General features: G+C 43.8%; 1 protein-coding gene across 11 annotated transcripts in view; it reads left to right on the top strand.

Moving 5' to 3' along the window:
- Nucleotides 1-7,133: 7,133 nt before the first annotated feature.
- DENND1A (DENN domain containing 1A) overlaps nucleotides 7,134-15,215 on the top strand; it is a 531,128-nt gene continuing 523,046 nt past the window's right edge. For 3 of the 11 annotated variants that reach the window (XM_082403255.1, XM_082403246.1, XM_082403248.1), the window contains exon 1: nucleotides 7,140-7,322. Coding sequence is in view for 6 of the 11 variants with exons in the window: in XM_082403246.1 (XP_082259372.1) it covers nucleotides 7,306-7,322 (17 nt within the window). In the remaining 5 variants the exon portion in view is untranslated. Of the gene's footprint in view, nucleotides 7,323-15,215 lie in introns of all 11 variants that reach the window. The other 8 variants (XM_082403247.1, XM_082403256.1, XM_082403252.1 and 5 more) reach the window with 7 other exon arrangements.

Below are 15,215 nucleotides of genomic sequence, written 5' to 3'. Positions count from 1 at the left end.
TGTTTGTTATTAAGAAGACAATAGTTCACATTGAGCCATTACTAAAAGCAAGGTAAATCTGTGTGCTTCACATGAGTTCACACATTTAATTCTCACAATGACCCTGTGAGGAAGGCACTATTATCCTCATTTTACAAATGAGGACACTGAGTCTGAGAGAGGTTACTAATTTGCCCATGGTCATGCACACAGAGCCCATGCTCTTAGCTTCTATAACAAAAGACATAAGTATATCAATCTCCATTCGTGTATGGCCAGGAGAGGACTACAAAGGAATTACATGTGCTATTTATTCTTGTTTTTTTATTTTTTAACAATATGAAGTTATTATTATCACTAAAGAAAATATCTGATGAATTAATGAATAAATTGGTGAAAGAAAACCATAGTAAAACAAAACATTATATCTTAGGGAACTAACAAATAAACCCACAATAGTAGTTAGGGCATCTGGGCTGAGTCCTGGCTCCATCACTTTCTGGCTGTTTCACCTCAGGTAAGTCGCTTACGCCTACTGTGTATCAGCATCTTCATTTCTAAAGCAAGGACGATAGCTCTCCCTGATTATTGAGCAGTTGGAAGAATATAAACCATTAAGTATTTGCAAGGTATTGAATAGTATTGTTAACAATAATGGAATAATGAATCATACAATCGGAGAGCAGGTGAGCACCCTGGCTGGGGTTACTAACCACGTAAGCGGAAGGGCTCAGGCACACTTTTAGCCCCCAAAGAAAACAAAGACCTTTCCCTATAGAAAAATTAACTCAAGTTAGATAAAAACCTAGATGTAAGAGCTAAAATTATAAAAACTCTTAGAAGAAAACATAGGGGGAAAGCTTTACGACATTAGATTTAGCAGTGATTTCTTGGATATGACACCAAAGTAACAAGTTACAAGAGAAAAAATAGATAAATTGGACTACATCAAAATTTTAAACTTTTCTGTCAATTACACTTCAACAGAGTGAAAAGGGAACCCACAGAATGGGGGAATGTATTTACAAATCATGTAACTGATAAGAGGTTAATATCCAGAATACATAAATAACTCCTACACCTCAACAACAACGAAAACAACAAAACAAACTGATTAAAAAATGAGCAAAGGACTTAGATAGACATTTCTCCAAATAAGGTATACAAATGGCCAATAAGCACATGAAAAGATGCTCAGCATCACTAATTAGGGAAATGCAAATCAAAACCACCTCACACCCATTAGGATGGCTACTATTAAAAAAAACAAAGAACTGGACTTCCCTGGTGGCACAGAGGTTAAGAATCCGCCTGCCAATGGAGGGGACATGGGTTTGATCCCTGGTCCGGGAAGATCCCGCATGCCGCGGAGCAACTAAGCCCGTGTGCCACAACTAATGAGCACGCGCTCTAGAGCCCTGGAGTCACAACTACTGAAGCCTGCATGCCACAACTACTGAAGCCCACTTGCCTAGAGCCCGTGCTCTGCAACAAGAGAAGCCTGCGCACCGCAATGAAGAGTAGCCCCGGCTCGCCGCAACTAGAGAAAGCCCGCGCGCAGTAACGAAGACCCAACGCAGCCAAAATAAAAATAAATATATAAAAAAACCAAAAAACAAACACATACACACACACACAGAAAATAACAAGTGTTGGTGAGGAGGTGGAGAAATTGGAACCCTTATGTCCTGCTGGTGGGAATGTAAGACAATATGGCGGTTCCTCAAAAAAAATTAAAAATAGAATTACCCCATGATCCAGCAATTTCACTTCTGAGTATATACTCAAAAGAACTGAAAGCATGGACACAATCAGTTATCTGTACACCCATGTTCATAGTAGCATTGTTCACAATAGCCAAAAGGTGGAAGCAACTCAAGTGACAGATGACTGGATAAACAATGGAAAGGAAGGAGATTCTGATATATGTTTCACCATGAATGAACCTTGAAGACATTATGCTAAGTGTGATAAGCCAATCACAGAAGGACAAATACGGTATGATTCCACTTATATGAGGTACTTACAGTAGTCAAGTTCATAGAGATAGAAAGTAGGATGTGACTACTGCCAGGGGCTGGGGGTGAGAGGAATGGGATATATTGTTTAATAGGTAAGTTTCAGTTTAGGACGATTTTGGAGAAAGTTCTGGAGATGGGTGATGGCGATAGTTGCATAATAATGTGAATATACATACTACCACTGAACTATACACTTAAAAATGGTTAAAGTGGTAAATTTTATGTTATGCATATTTTACCACAATGTAAAAAAGAAAATATGAAAAATAGAAGGTAAAGATGTACTAATTCAGTATACTAAGTTCAAATTTAAGAAAAAAATTAGTACCAAATCTTGTTCTGAGGCTTATTATTCCTAGGAAATGTGCCTCGAATGAGTAACTAATTCAATATTTATTAGTCACTGCCTGCATGCCAGACTCTGTACTAGATGGTGAGGTCTAGATATGGACAAGTCGATATTTTTCCTGTCTTTATCAATATGACAGTTTAGAAGAATCATAATCTCAGGAATTCCCTGGTGGTCCAGCAGTTAGGACTCAGCACTTTCACTGCTACGGGCTCTGGTTCAATCCCTGGTCAGTGAACTAAGATCCTGCAAGCCGCATGGCAAGGCCAAAAAGAAACAAACAAAAAAACAAAACAAGAACAATAATCTCATTTATTAAATACCAAATATAAAGTAGGAATCTTACATTCTTTATTTCATCTTCATGAGGTGGGTATTATAATCCCCTTATTAAAGATGAGGAAACTAAGGCTCAGAGAGTTTAACTTTCTCCAAGTTCACTCAACTAGCAAGTTGGGTCTGCCTAATTCCAGAGTTGGTCCTCTTAACGACTGGTACGTATTGCCTACGTTCACCTCTTACGCAATCCACAATGCACTTTGCCAACCTGAAAGCTCACGAGTTCAGTAAAGAAACCCATTTAACTTGGTATGATTCTGCATATCCCAAATTTACCTCATTACATAACCCTCCTTTTTTCGGTGAGGGGAGCAGCACCCCTATTTAATTGAGCTGTGGATTCTTCCTGCAGAATATAACCACAACACCCAAGAGAATTAGAAACATATGTCCACACAAAAATAATCATAGGAATCATAATCGCCAAAACGTGGAAACAACCCCAATATCCATCAATAACAGTTGTGCACAAACAAAATGTGGCCTATCCACACAATAGAATATTATTATACAATAAAAAAGAATGAAGTACTGATAGATGGTACATGGATGAACTTTGAAAATATTATATTAAGTACAAGAAGCCAGACAGAAAGGCCATATTATTAAATGATTTCACTTGTATGAATAGGCAAATCCACAGAGGCAGAAAGTAGATTCATGGTTGCCAGGGGCTCGGGGGAGGGCAGGAAACGTGAGTGACTGCTAATGGGTGCAGGGTTTCTTTTTGGGATGAAGTGTTCTAGAATTAGACATTGGTGCTAGTTGCACAACTTTGTGACTATGCTAACAACCACTGAATTGTACACATTAAAATGGTGAATTTTATGACATGTAAATTATATCTCAATTAAAAAATATATATAATCACAACTCAGTATACTAGGAATAATAGACCACTGGCCCAGCAGTCCTGCCGTTTCATACTGTATCATTAGTGGGGTATTAAAGCTCCTTGGGGTTGCTCTTCTCCCCTCAATAGACACAGTCCTTTAAATCCTAAGCAGAAAAACCAAACAGGTACAGAAGAGTGAGAGCCAGCTTGGAAACCCAGGAGCATCAGTGTCTGCACACAGACTGTTGGACTTTTTATCTGCTAGATGTGCTTAGTTAGCCTATTTTGACAATAGTCTAGAAGGTAAAGTTCCTAAACCCCTTCTCATCACCAGCAGGTTTTAATTCCAACAGTTGATTCTGCCATGTACTTGGCAGAGAGGTCTCCTTTTGTTTGAATGACATCAGATTCACCTAGGTTTAAAGGAATTATAAAACAGTAAGCTACTGATTAGAGAATTTTGGAACTGAAAAGGACTTTGGAGAGAGGTTATCTGGCCTGAATCTCTTACTTTGGATATAGGGAAACTGAGGGCCAGAGAAAGTCAGGGGCTTGTCCAAGGTCACATAGCCAAGCATGGCTTGGCTGAGATTGCAGTGTCTGTACTCCCCTTCTTCCCTGGAAACACACCACCCACCCCGGCTTCAGCTGTGCACATGATTTCTGAAATAAAGGCTATATTTCCTAGTGAGATGTGGTTGTATAACTAAGTTCTGACCCATGGAATGTAAATGGAGCAGTAGGTGCAACTCCAGGGAAATGTACTTAAAGATTAGGGCTTGGGGTGGGGCATGACCGTCTTCCTTTCCTTTGGCTTGGTCACAGATTAGAAGGCGAGGTAGTTCAAGCAGCCATCTTGGACCATGAGGTGGAAGCTGCATCTGGAGAATAGGGGAGCAATAAGGTAGAATTCTGGCTAACCAGCCTCAAAGAGGTCACAGTCTGAGGAACAGAAGACACGTTTACAACCTAATGCAGAATAAACATCAACCCAAGACCAAATCAGCTGCCCTGTCCTGTCGATATGCCTTCAAATCTTAGAGTATGATTTATGGAATTGTCATACCAGCTCTGGAATGTTCATCTCCTGACCATATGTGAAAGAGAAATAAACTTCTATTTTTTTCAGCCACTGTTATTTCAGTCTTCTTCAGTTATTTCAGTGCACAGTTGAACTGACTTCTAATTGTTTCAGAATGTAAACAATTACATCCTGGGCTGGGAACTCAGGTCTACTGAATTCAAGTACAGGACTATTTATTATGAAGATTATTACTATTAATAATAGAAGCCTAACTGTGCTAAGTGTCTTGCATATAATAGTTGCTGATAATTTTTGAGTGCTTACTATATATTAGTCACTGTTTACATACTTTGTGTCATTAACTCATTTAATTCCCATGCCACCTCAGTAAGATAGAGCCATTACCATAATTTCCATTTTACAGACAAAGAACCTGAGGCACAGAGAAAGGGAATAACTTACCTGAAGGCACATATTTAGTAAGAGACAGAGCTGAGATTTGAACCCAGGCAGTCTGGCTCCAGAGCCTGCCCTCTTAATTCCTCCATCACACTCTCTCTTGTGATGTGAGCTCCTCCTTGAGCTCTCTACCCCATTCTACTGAGGAGGAAACTGAAGCAGACGATTGTCTAACCATTTGCTTAAAATCTCTCTGCTAGTCAGTGATGGAGCTAGCATTAGAAACCAGGCTCCTAACTCCCAGTTCAATGCGTTCTCCCCAGACCACCCTGCAGTCTCAGAGGCCACCTGGACAGATATATAACCCTCCCTATCCAGTCTCCCCCTCTGTCATACACACACACACCACCACCACCACCACCACCCAGCAGGCACTCAGACATTTTTGTGGCCAGGATGGCTACAACCTCCTTTGAAAAGCAGCCAGCTTTGCCCTCCACCAAATAACTCTGTTTTATTTATAGTCTCCTGCTCAGAGCTTTTGAACTGGTTGCTCATTCCAGGCAAGATCTTGATAACAACTGTTCCTTGGACAGGGTTCATAGGAAACTAGGTGAATAAACACCACAGAGGCCCTGCCTGTCTAGCAGAGCTTTGCTCCTGGGGTTGTTTATAAGTCACTGTTGGTGTCTGGATGTAAAAGACTTTGAATTCAAAATGGCAGTTTGGACATTTTAAATTTTTGTTTGTTTGTTTGAATTCAAAAAACTTCATTCTATGCCTTCAACAACCTCAGGGCATAGGCAAAAGAGAGACATTATCTTTATCTAGAATGTAACTCCAAAAGGAGTTCTTGCTTTCTTTGCTCCCTGCCTGGCTGGGACTAGTTACTGTAGTGACTGTGGGGTGGAGAGCCACTCCATGAATTTATAAGAGCTAAAATGTTAGAAGAGATGAATGGAATTTCAGAACAGAAAAGTGTAAAAAAGAGAAGAAAAGCCTAATTTCAAAAGTGAACCATGAACCTACAGTGTCTTCTGACTTGTGGCCAAAGGTGCCATCCTAAAGCATAACTATGTCACGTGTCTGGCGTTATTCAGCCCGGATGCTAATCTCCACTCCACCAGTTGCTAGCTATGTAACCTTGAACATATGCCTCAGTTTCCTCTTTGTGAAAAGAGGGGGTAAACTCACAAGATGATTGTGAGCATTGGTGCTAACCATGTAGGGGAAATAGAGTGCCTGCTTCAGAGAGGGCACTCACTCACCCATGCACTGAACAGTAGCTAATGGTAGTGATCATTACTGCTGCCTTTGTGATTCCTCCAGGCCTAGAGGGGATGATATTGGGGCATTCATTAAAATGAGCCCCAAGGGGGAGCAGGTTGGCGATCTTGGCTCTCAAGTACCTTCATTTGCCTTGACTTAGTCTCTATCAGGGACTGTTATGGTGACATGAGATTTCTCTACTGGAGCCCCCCAAATGGCTAACAAAGGGAGGCAGAGATCCTCAAGGGTAGGGCAGAGCAGAGCCACTAAATGGGTCCTATGAAGCCCTCAGGTGGCTTTCCTGTGGGGATGTGAGGTCTCCTTAAAGGTCTAAGAGGTTTAAGGTCTAAGGGGGTCTCCATCAAGAACCATGCTGGGGAAGTGTCTGGTGTGACAGAGAAGAGGGGCTATGGCTCCCTTAAGGAACTTACTGAAAGGTATGGGATTTTCAAAGGAAAAAGTTGTGTCTTCCTGGAGGCCTGAATGGGAGACAGATTATCTCTACGCCAGAGCCACCGGGTGGGAGGACCCCACAGGAGAGGAATGGGTAAAGGTTTCTTCAGGTGAGCTTGGGGGTCTCTATGGGATGAAGATCTTTTCAGAGGGGTTGTAGGTGTTGGTTTCTATAGGAGAACAGTGGGAGGGGAGCTCTTTAGGTGCCTGCACCCGGAAAGCAACACGCACCGAGCTCCGGGAGTCCACCCCGGCGGATGCGCGGTTCCCGCCGCCGCAACCGCCCTCAGGCGGCACTGCCTCCCGCGAGCGGACTACACTTCCCGGCAGCCCCCACGGGCGGCGGCGGTGCGGGCGGGAGGGGGCGGCGGTGTGAGAGGCGGAGGGGGCGGCGCGCGCCGGGCACGCGCGCCGGCGACCATGGCGTTCGCCGGGCTGAAGCGAGTGCATTAACCCCGGGAGGCGGCGGCGGCGGCGGCGGCGGCGGCGGGGGAGCGAGCCTCAAGCGGGCGGGCCCCAGCCTGAGGGAAGGGAGGAAGGGGCGGGGAGAACGCCGGAGGGAGGCCGGTCGGCCGCAGGCGGGCGGGCAGCGCAGCGCCGAGCGGGGCCCGCGGGCCCATGAGGAGGCTCGGGGACCATGGGCTCCAGGATCAAGTGAGTGCGGCCGGGCCGGGCGGAGCCGGGCCGGGCGAGGGGCGGCGAGGCCGGGCAAGGGCTGCAGGGCAAGGGCTGCAGGCCTCGGGCCGCGCGGGGGACTTGTTGCCGGGGCCCAAGGGGCTCCCCGCGTGCCGGCGTCACGCGGGGAGGGGGACGGTTGCCATGACGATCCAGGGAGGCTCGGGGGCGGGGTGCGCGCGGGGTGGAAGGGCGCTGGTGGTCAGTTGTCCCCTCCTCACCTGAGGGCGGGAACAGCTGAGATTACAAGGTGGCCCCCTCCCCGGGGTTACAGAGAGCCTCTGAAAACGGTCACACAACTGTTGGGGGGAGGGCGAGAAATCTCTAGAAGCAACTCCCCAAATGGGTGTTTGGGGCGCCCCTGAGAGTCGGGCAGGTCCTGAGGTGGCAGTCTGGCTGCTTAAGGCCTGTGGGTCCCCATAAAAGTCGCGTGAGATTTTCAGAGGGAGGGGCCACTCAGGGACTGAAGGTCTGGATGGCCTGGGGAGGAAGGCCCTTTTCTCTCTTCTCCTGTTTCCCCCTCCTGTCTATGCAAGTCTCCCCACAGCGAGGGCCAAAGGCTGTGAGGGAAGATACCTCTGTGCTGTAACCGAGCACCTGATCTTGATAATCGTTGGAAAGGTTTTGTAATTCAGTCTGGCAAATTCCCTCACTCATTCATTCATCTGGAGTCCCTGGTGAGGGGTTAGTTTTCCCGGGAAAACGTTGATACATCTGACTTGGGAACCCATTGAAACATTGTTGCCCTCTTTCTAGACCTAGAAGTTGACTTTGGAAAGTGCAACTTTTATGCAGTCCCATTTGGGTGTGTTGGTTTGGACTCTATCTCCCCTCCCAGCCAGGTCCTCTTTTGGCCTCTCCCTTCCTCAGTTCCAGAACATGAGATGCCTTATCTCTAATCACTAACAAATGTTCACTTTTTCTCTATGAGTAATAGAAGTGTTTAACGGCACTGAAAAACCCAGTTAGCAGCGCAGGCTTTTCCTTAAAAAAGCTTTCATGGGATACTTTAAACCCGCTTACAAGAAAGTCTGAGACATGTGTTTACTTCAGCATTTTGTGAGTTATGCTAGGGAAGTTTGAAAGGGGAAGGGCCTTATGGGTGAAATCTAATAATTATTCAAGCATTGCATCTCTTGTTCCGTCAATGTCCATGCAGTGTGTCCTTTGCCCAGCCTTGTAGTCCCCTGACCGGCTTAGGCCTCCATTCACAAAATGTGTCTTAACAGGCTGCAGCAGCCCGGAGACTAGAAAAGTTTGCTTATGATAATGAAAATGGAAGAGTTCGATGAGTACACTGTTAATTCTTGATTTTTGTGGAAATGAGGGGGAAACGAAGCATGATCCAAATAAGAGCTTAGGAAGCTTGGGAGGTAAAAAGACGTAGTGTGTGAAGCATTGGGATTAAAGAGGCACTCCAAGTTTAGCTCCTGCTTCCAAGTAAGAGTTGTAAACTTGGGATTTCAATAGCACTTAGAAACACTTCACAAAAGCCACCATAGAGTCGCAGAGTATACTTGTGAGGATGCTTACCTTTCTTGTTACAGAGAAGTTCAGAAACTTGCCAGATATGAGGCAAGTCAGTGTCAGAATCAGCCTGAAGATCCAACAAGTGGAAGTTCGGATGACTAGGCATCAGGTCTCTGTCTTGCTCTTGAACGTTGCAGGTTGACAAATACATTTCTTAAGACTGTTTTGTGGAGCCTATCTCTGAGTGCTTGGGCAAGAGAACTTATACTAATGCATGAAATTCTATTAACCAAATTCGTGTAAAGAATAGCCTTCTTGATCTTGAAACTAGACTGCTTGGTGATAAAAACTTAGACATGGGAATTATGTTAGCTTGTGGTGAGGCTGAAAGAGAGTATGAAGAGAGAAATTCTGAGAAGTAATTGTGATTTATGGTGACTGTTGACTGTGTAGCTTCTGCCTGCAGGTAGGAATGAGGATGGGCAGGTGGTGAGGAAGCCATCTTCTTAGGCGCTGCCTTAATTTTGGGGGGAAACAGGGCTTTGATTACTACTGACCGTCTGTTCCATCCTGACAGGAAAGAACAGACTGAGCTCAAGGTGTCCACCCGGCTGAGGTGAAGTCTAAGTGTGCGGGCTCTGTTGTGTAGGACAGTCTTGGGGGTGGGGGAGGAGAGCATGGGGTGCCCCTCTGAGCAGGAGAGCGCTCTGGCCGCCTGTGCTTTCTCTCCTCATCTCTGATATTGTGTGGTCCAGTCAGGCTAACAATGTGGAATCAGATTTGGATTCCTATTCCGGTTCTTTTGTCTGCTGACTACGAAACTTTGTACAAAATACCTCTTTCTGCCTCAGTTGCTCTGAGGGTAAAATGGGGAAGACTATATGTTGCAGGGTCATTATGCACAATAAACACAGTATCAACATCACTGCTGGGCCCATATTAAAAAGTCGGTAATTGTTAGTTTCTTTTATACCTTCTCCATCAAAAGACTAAGAAAACTGCTATATTTTATACCAGAAATGTCAGAGAACTGTGAGTTTCAGGTAATGGAGAAAAAGGTTTTGATAATCCAGGAATTAGACTGAACATGCAGAGCAGGACTCAACATTCTCTCATTAAAACATAAAAATTGATTAAAAACAATACTCTGTGTAATTGTGAAGCTGGTGTCTGTTATATGATCAGTAGTAAAGCAGGTGAGTTGCTAGGCACAGGTGTTGAGGTTCAGTGCTTGTTCAGTCTTTCCTTTTGAGCTAAGGCTGGTTGAACACAATCTCTGTGTCAGGCATGGTGGTAGTGCTTTATGTGAACCATTTTATCAAATCCTCACAACTGTCCAATGATGTAGCTACTGTTAGCTACATTTTTCAGATGAGAGAATGGGTGTTTATAGGCCTTAGATCAGATGCCATCCCGAGGAATCCTACCCTGATGCCAGTGCCCTGCCCCCACCCCTCCTCAGCCTAGGCCAGGTGTCCTTCATCCATGCCCCCTTATCCCCAACCTAGGCCAGTGTCCTTCATCCGTGCCCCCTCTTCCCCAACCTAGGCCAGGTGTCCTTCATCCGTGCCCCCTCTTCCCCAACCTAGGCCAGGTGTCCTTCATCCGTGCCCCCTCGTCCCCAGCCTAGGCCAGGTGTCCTTCATCCATGCCCCCTCGTCCGCAACCTAGGCCAGGTGTCCTTCATCCGTGCCCCCTTATCTCCAACCTAGGCCAGGTGTCCTTCATCCGTGCCCTCTCGTCCCCAACCTAGGCCAGGTGTCCTTCATCCGTGCCCCCTTATCGCCAACCTAGGCCAGGTGTCCTTCATCCGTGCCCCCTCATCCCCAACTTAGGTCAGGTGTCCTTCTTCCGTGCCCCCTCGTCCCCAACCTAGGCCAGGTGTCCTTCATCTGTGGACCCCCCCCCCCCAGCATAGGCCAGGTGTCCTTCATATGTGCACCCTCTCCCCCCACCTAGGCCAGGTGTCCTTTGTCTGTTTCTCTGGCTCCCTGTGTTGATCACTGTCATAGCACTAAATCCAGTTCCTTGTGTGCCTCCTATACTAAGCCCGACATAAACTTCTTGAGAGCAGGGACTGTCTTACTTGTCTTTGAGTTCCCTGTGTCAAACCCAGTACCTGACACATAATGTTGTTTAGGAAGAGTTTATGGAATGCTTTTAAGAAATAGTTAGGATCTGAATTAAGTTCCGAACTAAAGGCTTTGGGTTGAATGTACATAGAGCTAAAAAATAACAGTTTGCTATTTGAACTCTTGAGGAGGAAGAGTGTTTAAGTGTTAAGTTTTTAAGCCAAATTGTCCTGGTCTAGGTAGCAGTTCCTTATTTTTTCTGAAGAGTGTTCATGTTCATTTTAATAAAGGAAACTTGTCTTGCCTCAGACCAAACATCTACTTGACAAAGGAAAGAAAAGGTCACCAGTATGCAGGTAGCACTCTGGAAAGCTCCTAAACCTTAAACCTGAGCAGACATTTATTTATCTAGAGAGAGAAAAGGAGCAATGGTAACTGCCAGTCTTCAACAGGTATGTTTAAATCTTATTTAGTGTTTGAGTGATCCCAGTGGACTGGAATGTGGTTAATATGAAGCAATTTAACTGATAATGTAGACACACAGCAGGAAACTGTGGCAGTTTAATATTGCTTGTGGTGACATCCTAGAAATTGTTTCCAGGCACCAAGGGCAGGAAGTGGATTGTAAGTAATTGAAGGAAGTATTCTAAGTGAGTTTGAAGAAACCTGACATTTGTGGACTTGGAGAAAAGCATACTCAAAGATATGAAGGCATACAGACAGGACAGGGCAGCTGATTTGGCTTTGTGGTGGTGTTTATTCTGCATTAGCCTGTAGACTTGTCTTCAGTACTATGTTATGTGCCCGGTCATATGCTAAGTACTAGGGACACAAAAATGAAAAGATTTTGCTTTAAGGCTCTCCAAAATAGTAGTGAGACAGGAGTGTAAAACAAAACCACTCCCTCCAGGTCCCCTCCCCACCAGGAAACCTGAGTGTCGGACAATAAGATCATTGCTATAGTGGAGATGGAGCCGGTGATGAATAGGTGAATAAGTGAAGGAGAGACTGTCTCCTAAGGAGGGCTTCCAAAGAAAGAATGCTTCATCAAGATGATGTTTCAGTTGAGACAGGAGAGATGAGTAAGGGTGTGAAGGGGGTAAGAATGGTGGCAGAGGGAGTAGAAGCCATGGTGATGGCTGTGCTGATCATGGTGGTGACGGTGGTGGTGGCAGTAGTGGTAGTAGTCTCAAAAGAGGGAGCAGTATGTGTGAAGACAGGACACAGGGAAATAAAAATGTTAATTACCACCTAATAGACACTGGCACTAAAATGCCAGGAATTGTTAGACATTGGGAGTTAATGGGAATAATATTTAATCCTACTTTCATGGAGTTTACAATCTGGTGGACCTGACAGATTAAAAAAAATCAGTTCACGTGAAAAAAAAATCGGTTCACATAAAGCTATGTGGATGTGCTATAAACACAAGATGCTAAGAGAGGATGATGGGAGCGGCTGTCCTATTTTAGATAAGAGTAGTGAGGGAGGGCTTACTGTGGAGATGACATTTGAGCTGAGACTTAAAGGATGAGAAGTCATTAGTCATGTAAAGAAACTCACAAGACTTTTCATTCCAGGCAGAGTGAAGCATATACTGAGGCCTCGAGGCAAGGAAACCCTAGACAGATTTCAGGAACTGATAGTGGGTTTGGGTAGTGACTGATGGCAGGGAGGCTGGGATGAGGTCAGAGAGAGACTGGGGCCCTGAGCAGGGCCTTGCAGACTGTGGTAATCTGCAAACAACTTTATTAAATAAACCGTACTATAAAACTTACTCTTTTACAGTATATAATTAAATGGTTTTCAGTATACTCCAAATACCACTATCCAAATCCAGAACATTTTCATCACTCCAGAAAGAAACCCCATACCCATTAGTGGTCACTCCCCATTCCCCTCAAACCCTCTCAGCCGTAGGCAAGCACTAACCTACTTATTGTTGCTATAGATTTGTCAATTCTGGGCATTTCATATAAATGGAATCATATAAAATATAATCCTTTGTCTTTCCCTAAACATAATGGTTCCCAAGTTTATTCATGATATAGCATATATGAGCATTTCATTACTTTTTATCATTGAATAATATTGTATGGTTAAACCACATTTTATTCATCCATTCATCAGTTGTTAGGTATTTGGGTTGCTTCCACTTTTTCACTGTTAGGAATAATGTTGATGTGAACATTTTGTGGGGACATATGTTTTCATTTCTCTTGGGTATATACCTAGGAGTGGAATTGCTAGATCATATGGTTACCCTTTTTAAGGAACTGTTAAACTGTTTTCCAAAGCAATTGCACCACTTTTGTAAAGTGATATCTCATTGTGGTTATGATTTGGCCCACATGAGTTGTATAGAAAACGAAAGATCAGAGTAGACAGAGATAGGTTCTCAGAAGAGGGTGAAACTGGAACTGAAAGAAAAGTGAGATTTGGAGAAGGGAGGAGGGATTTCTGGAGGAAGAACAGCAGAAGTTTTATGACTTGGAAATGGGGATAAGCCCATCATTGTTTTCTGATACAGAGAAGCAGCCTTGGCTTTTTAAGATTGCTCTGCTCCAGGCTTTTTTTGGATAGCCCATTAAAGGATTCCATTACCAAAATGCACCACAGGCTGGCTTCTTCTTGAGGCCTGTTGTGTAGCCCAACTGACATATCTTCCTTCTGTGGGATAAGTAAGACTAGGGAGTTGAAATGTGACTTCCTCTCCAGGGCCCTCCCCTGCCTCTTTTTCCTCTTTCCACCTCGGCGCTCCCCTCCCAGTCTCCACAGAAGAGAGTACAAAGACTTGGGGTGGTGGAACAGAAGTCTTGCTGGAGACTGAGCTCCCCATTATTAGTACCCAGAGTCCCTTGAATTTTCATGACTTTTCTGGAAAATGTTTTGCTGCATCTCCATCATTCTAATCTGAGTCATTGCAGTCAACTTGGAGGGGTTTGCACAGGAGATAGGAAGGTTGAAGCAGGGAAGATAAAAACCTGGAGTATTGCTGTAGGAAAACATGTTTTTATTCAGGCTGTTAAATCTGTGTGTAAGTTCCTGGCAGGAATTCTTGTGGGTTGCAAAGGTTCAGCCTTTTACCTGGCCCTAGGGGGAACCAATCTCTGGATTTGAAACATCCTTTTTGCTTAAAAGGATTTTGTTCTAAAATGGAAAGATAAACAAGGAAGTAAACCAAAGGAAACAAAGCAAAGTTGGTCTCCTCTACTTTAATTGAAATCCATACCCATTCTAAGTATTTCTAAGTATGGACTTGAAAAGGAACCAAATAAAGGAAGTAACAAAATATATGTTCAAAATATATGAGTTCTTGTAGAAAAGGTAGGTTACATCCCAAAAGTTTATTTGTAATTTGGTTATGGCAGTTAGAATGTATTTTGGGGGTTTCCTTGGCGGTCCAGTGGTTAAGACTCCACGCTTCTAATGCAGGGGGCACAGTTTCGTTCCCTGGTTGGGGAACTAAGACCCCACATGTGGCACGGTGCAGCCAAAACCAAAACAAAACAAAAAAAGAATGTATTTTTCTCTTAGAGATACTGTTATGTATGTCAGGCATAAGGACATTCCAGATGAAAGGAACTGTGTGTAAAAGAGATAGGGAGATTACAGGTATAGCTGAAATACAGAATATGTGGAAAAAGATTATAGGTGATGAAGTTGAAAAAGCAGGTTTGTGCTACTGGAACCTCATGCCATTGAAGGATTGAGTTGGGAATATAGTATGATCGGACTTGGGTTTTTAGGAAGATTACTCTGGCAGCAGTAGTTTAGAATAGTGATATCTCCGGGTTGTGCAGCATGATCCACATGCTGGGGGTGTGAAAAAAATATGTTAGAACCTATATTTGTTTCTATATCAATCTTCAAAATTTGTTTTTGTGTTTTCTAATAATATACTATAGATGACTGTAGTAAGACATTCTTATAATTTATAAATAAAAATACATATATCAGATGTATGCTCAAATTTTTTTACTGATAGGGAGGAATGCATGGAAAAAAATTGGAGACCACTGGTTTATGGAAGTGTTATAGTTTGTACTGCAGAAGATCAAGGTCCAAAGTGAGGTTTTGGTTTTCAAAAGAAAAAGGACGACTTTGAGAGAGATTTTAGGGAGAATTGACAAGACCTGGTGACAAATTACATGTAAGAGGTGAGAGAAGAATCAAAGATGACTTGCCAAGGTTAGCAAAGTTATATTATAAATGAGTGTTTGGAAGGTGAGGACTGGTTATATAATGTGTTTGCTTTTCTGAGGAAAAGTGAAAAGTTATAATTGGGAGAAGGCATTTTAGTCTGTGGTGAGAAAGGAAGAAATCTTTA

Source organism: Balaenoptera borealis, assembly GCF_965194805.1.
Source record: "Balaenoptera borealis genome assembly, chromosome: 8".
Lineage (NCBI taxonomy): Eukaryota > Metazoa > Chordata > Mammalia > Artiodactyla > Balaenopteridae > Balaenoptera > Balaenoptera borealis.
The sequence above is the reverse complement of the archived record's forward strand: the minus strand, read 5'-3'. Positions and strand labels throughout refer to the sequence as shown.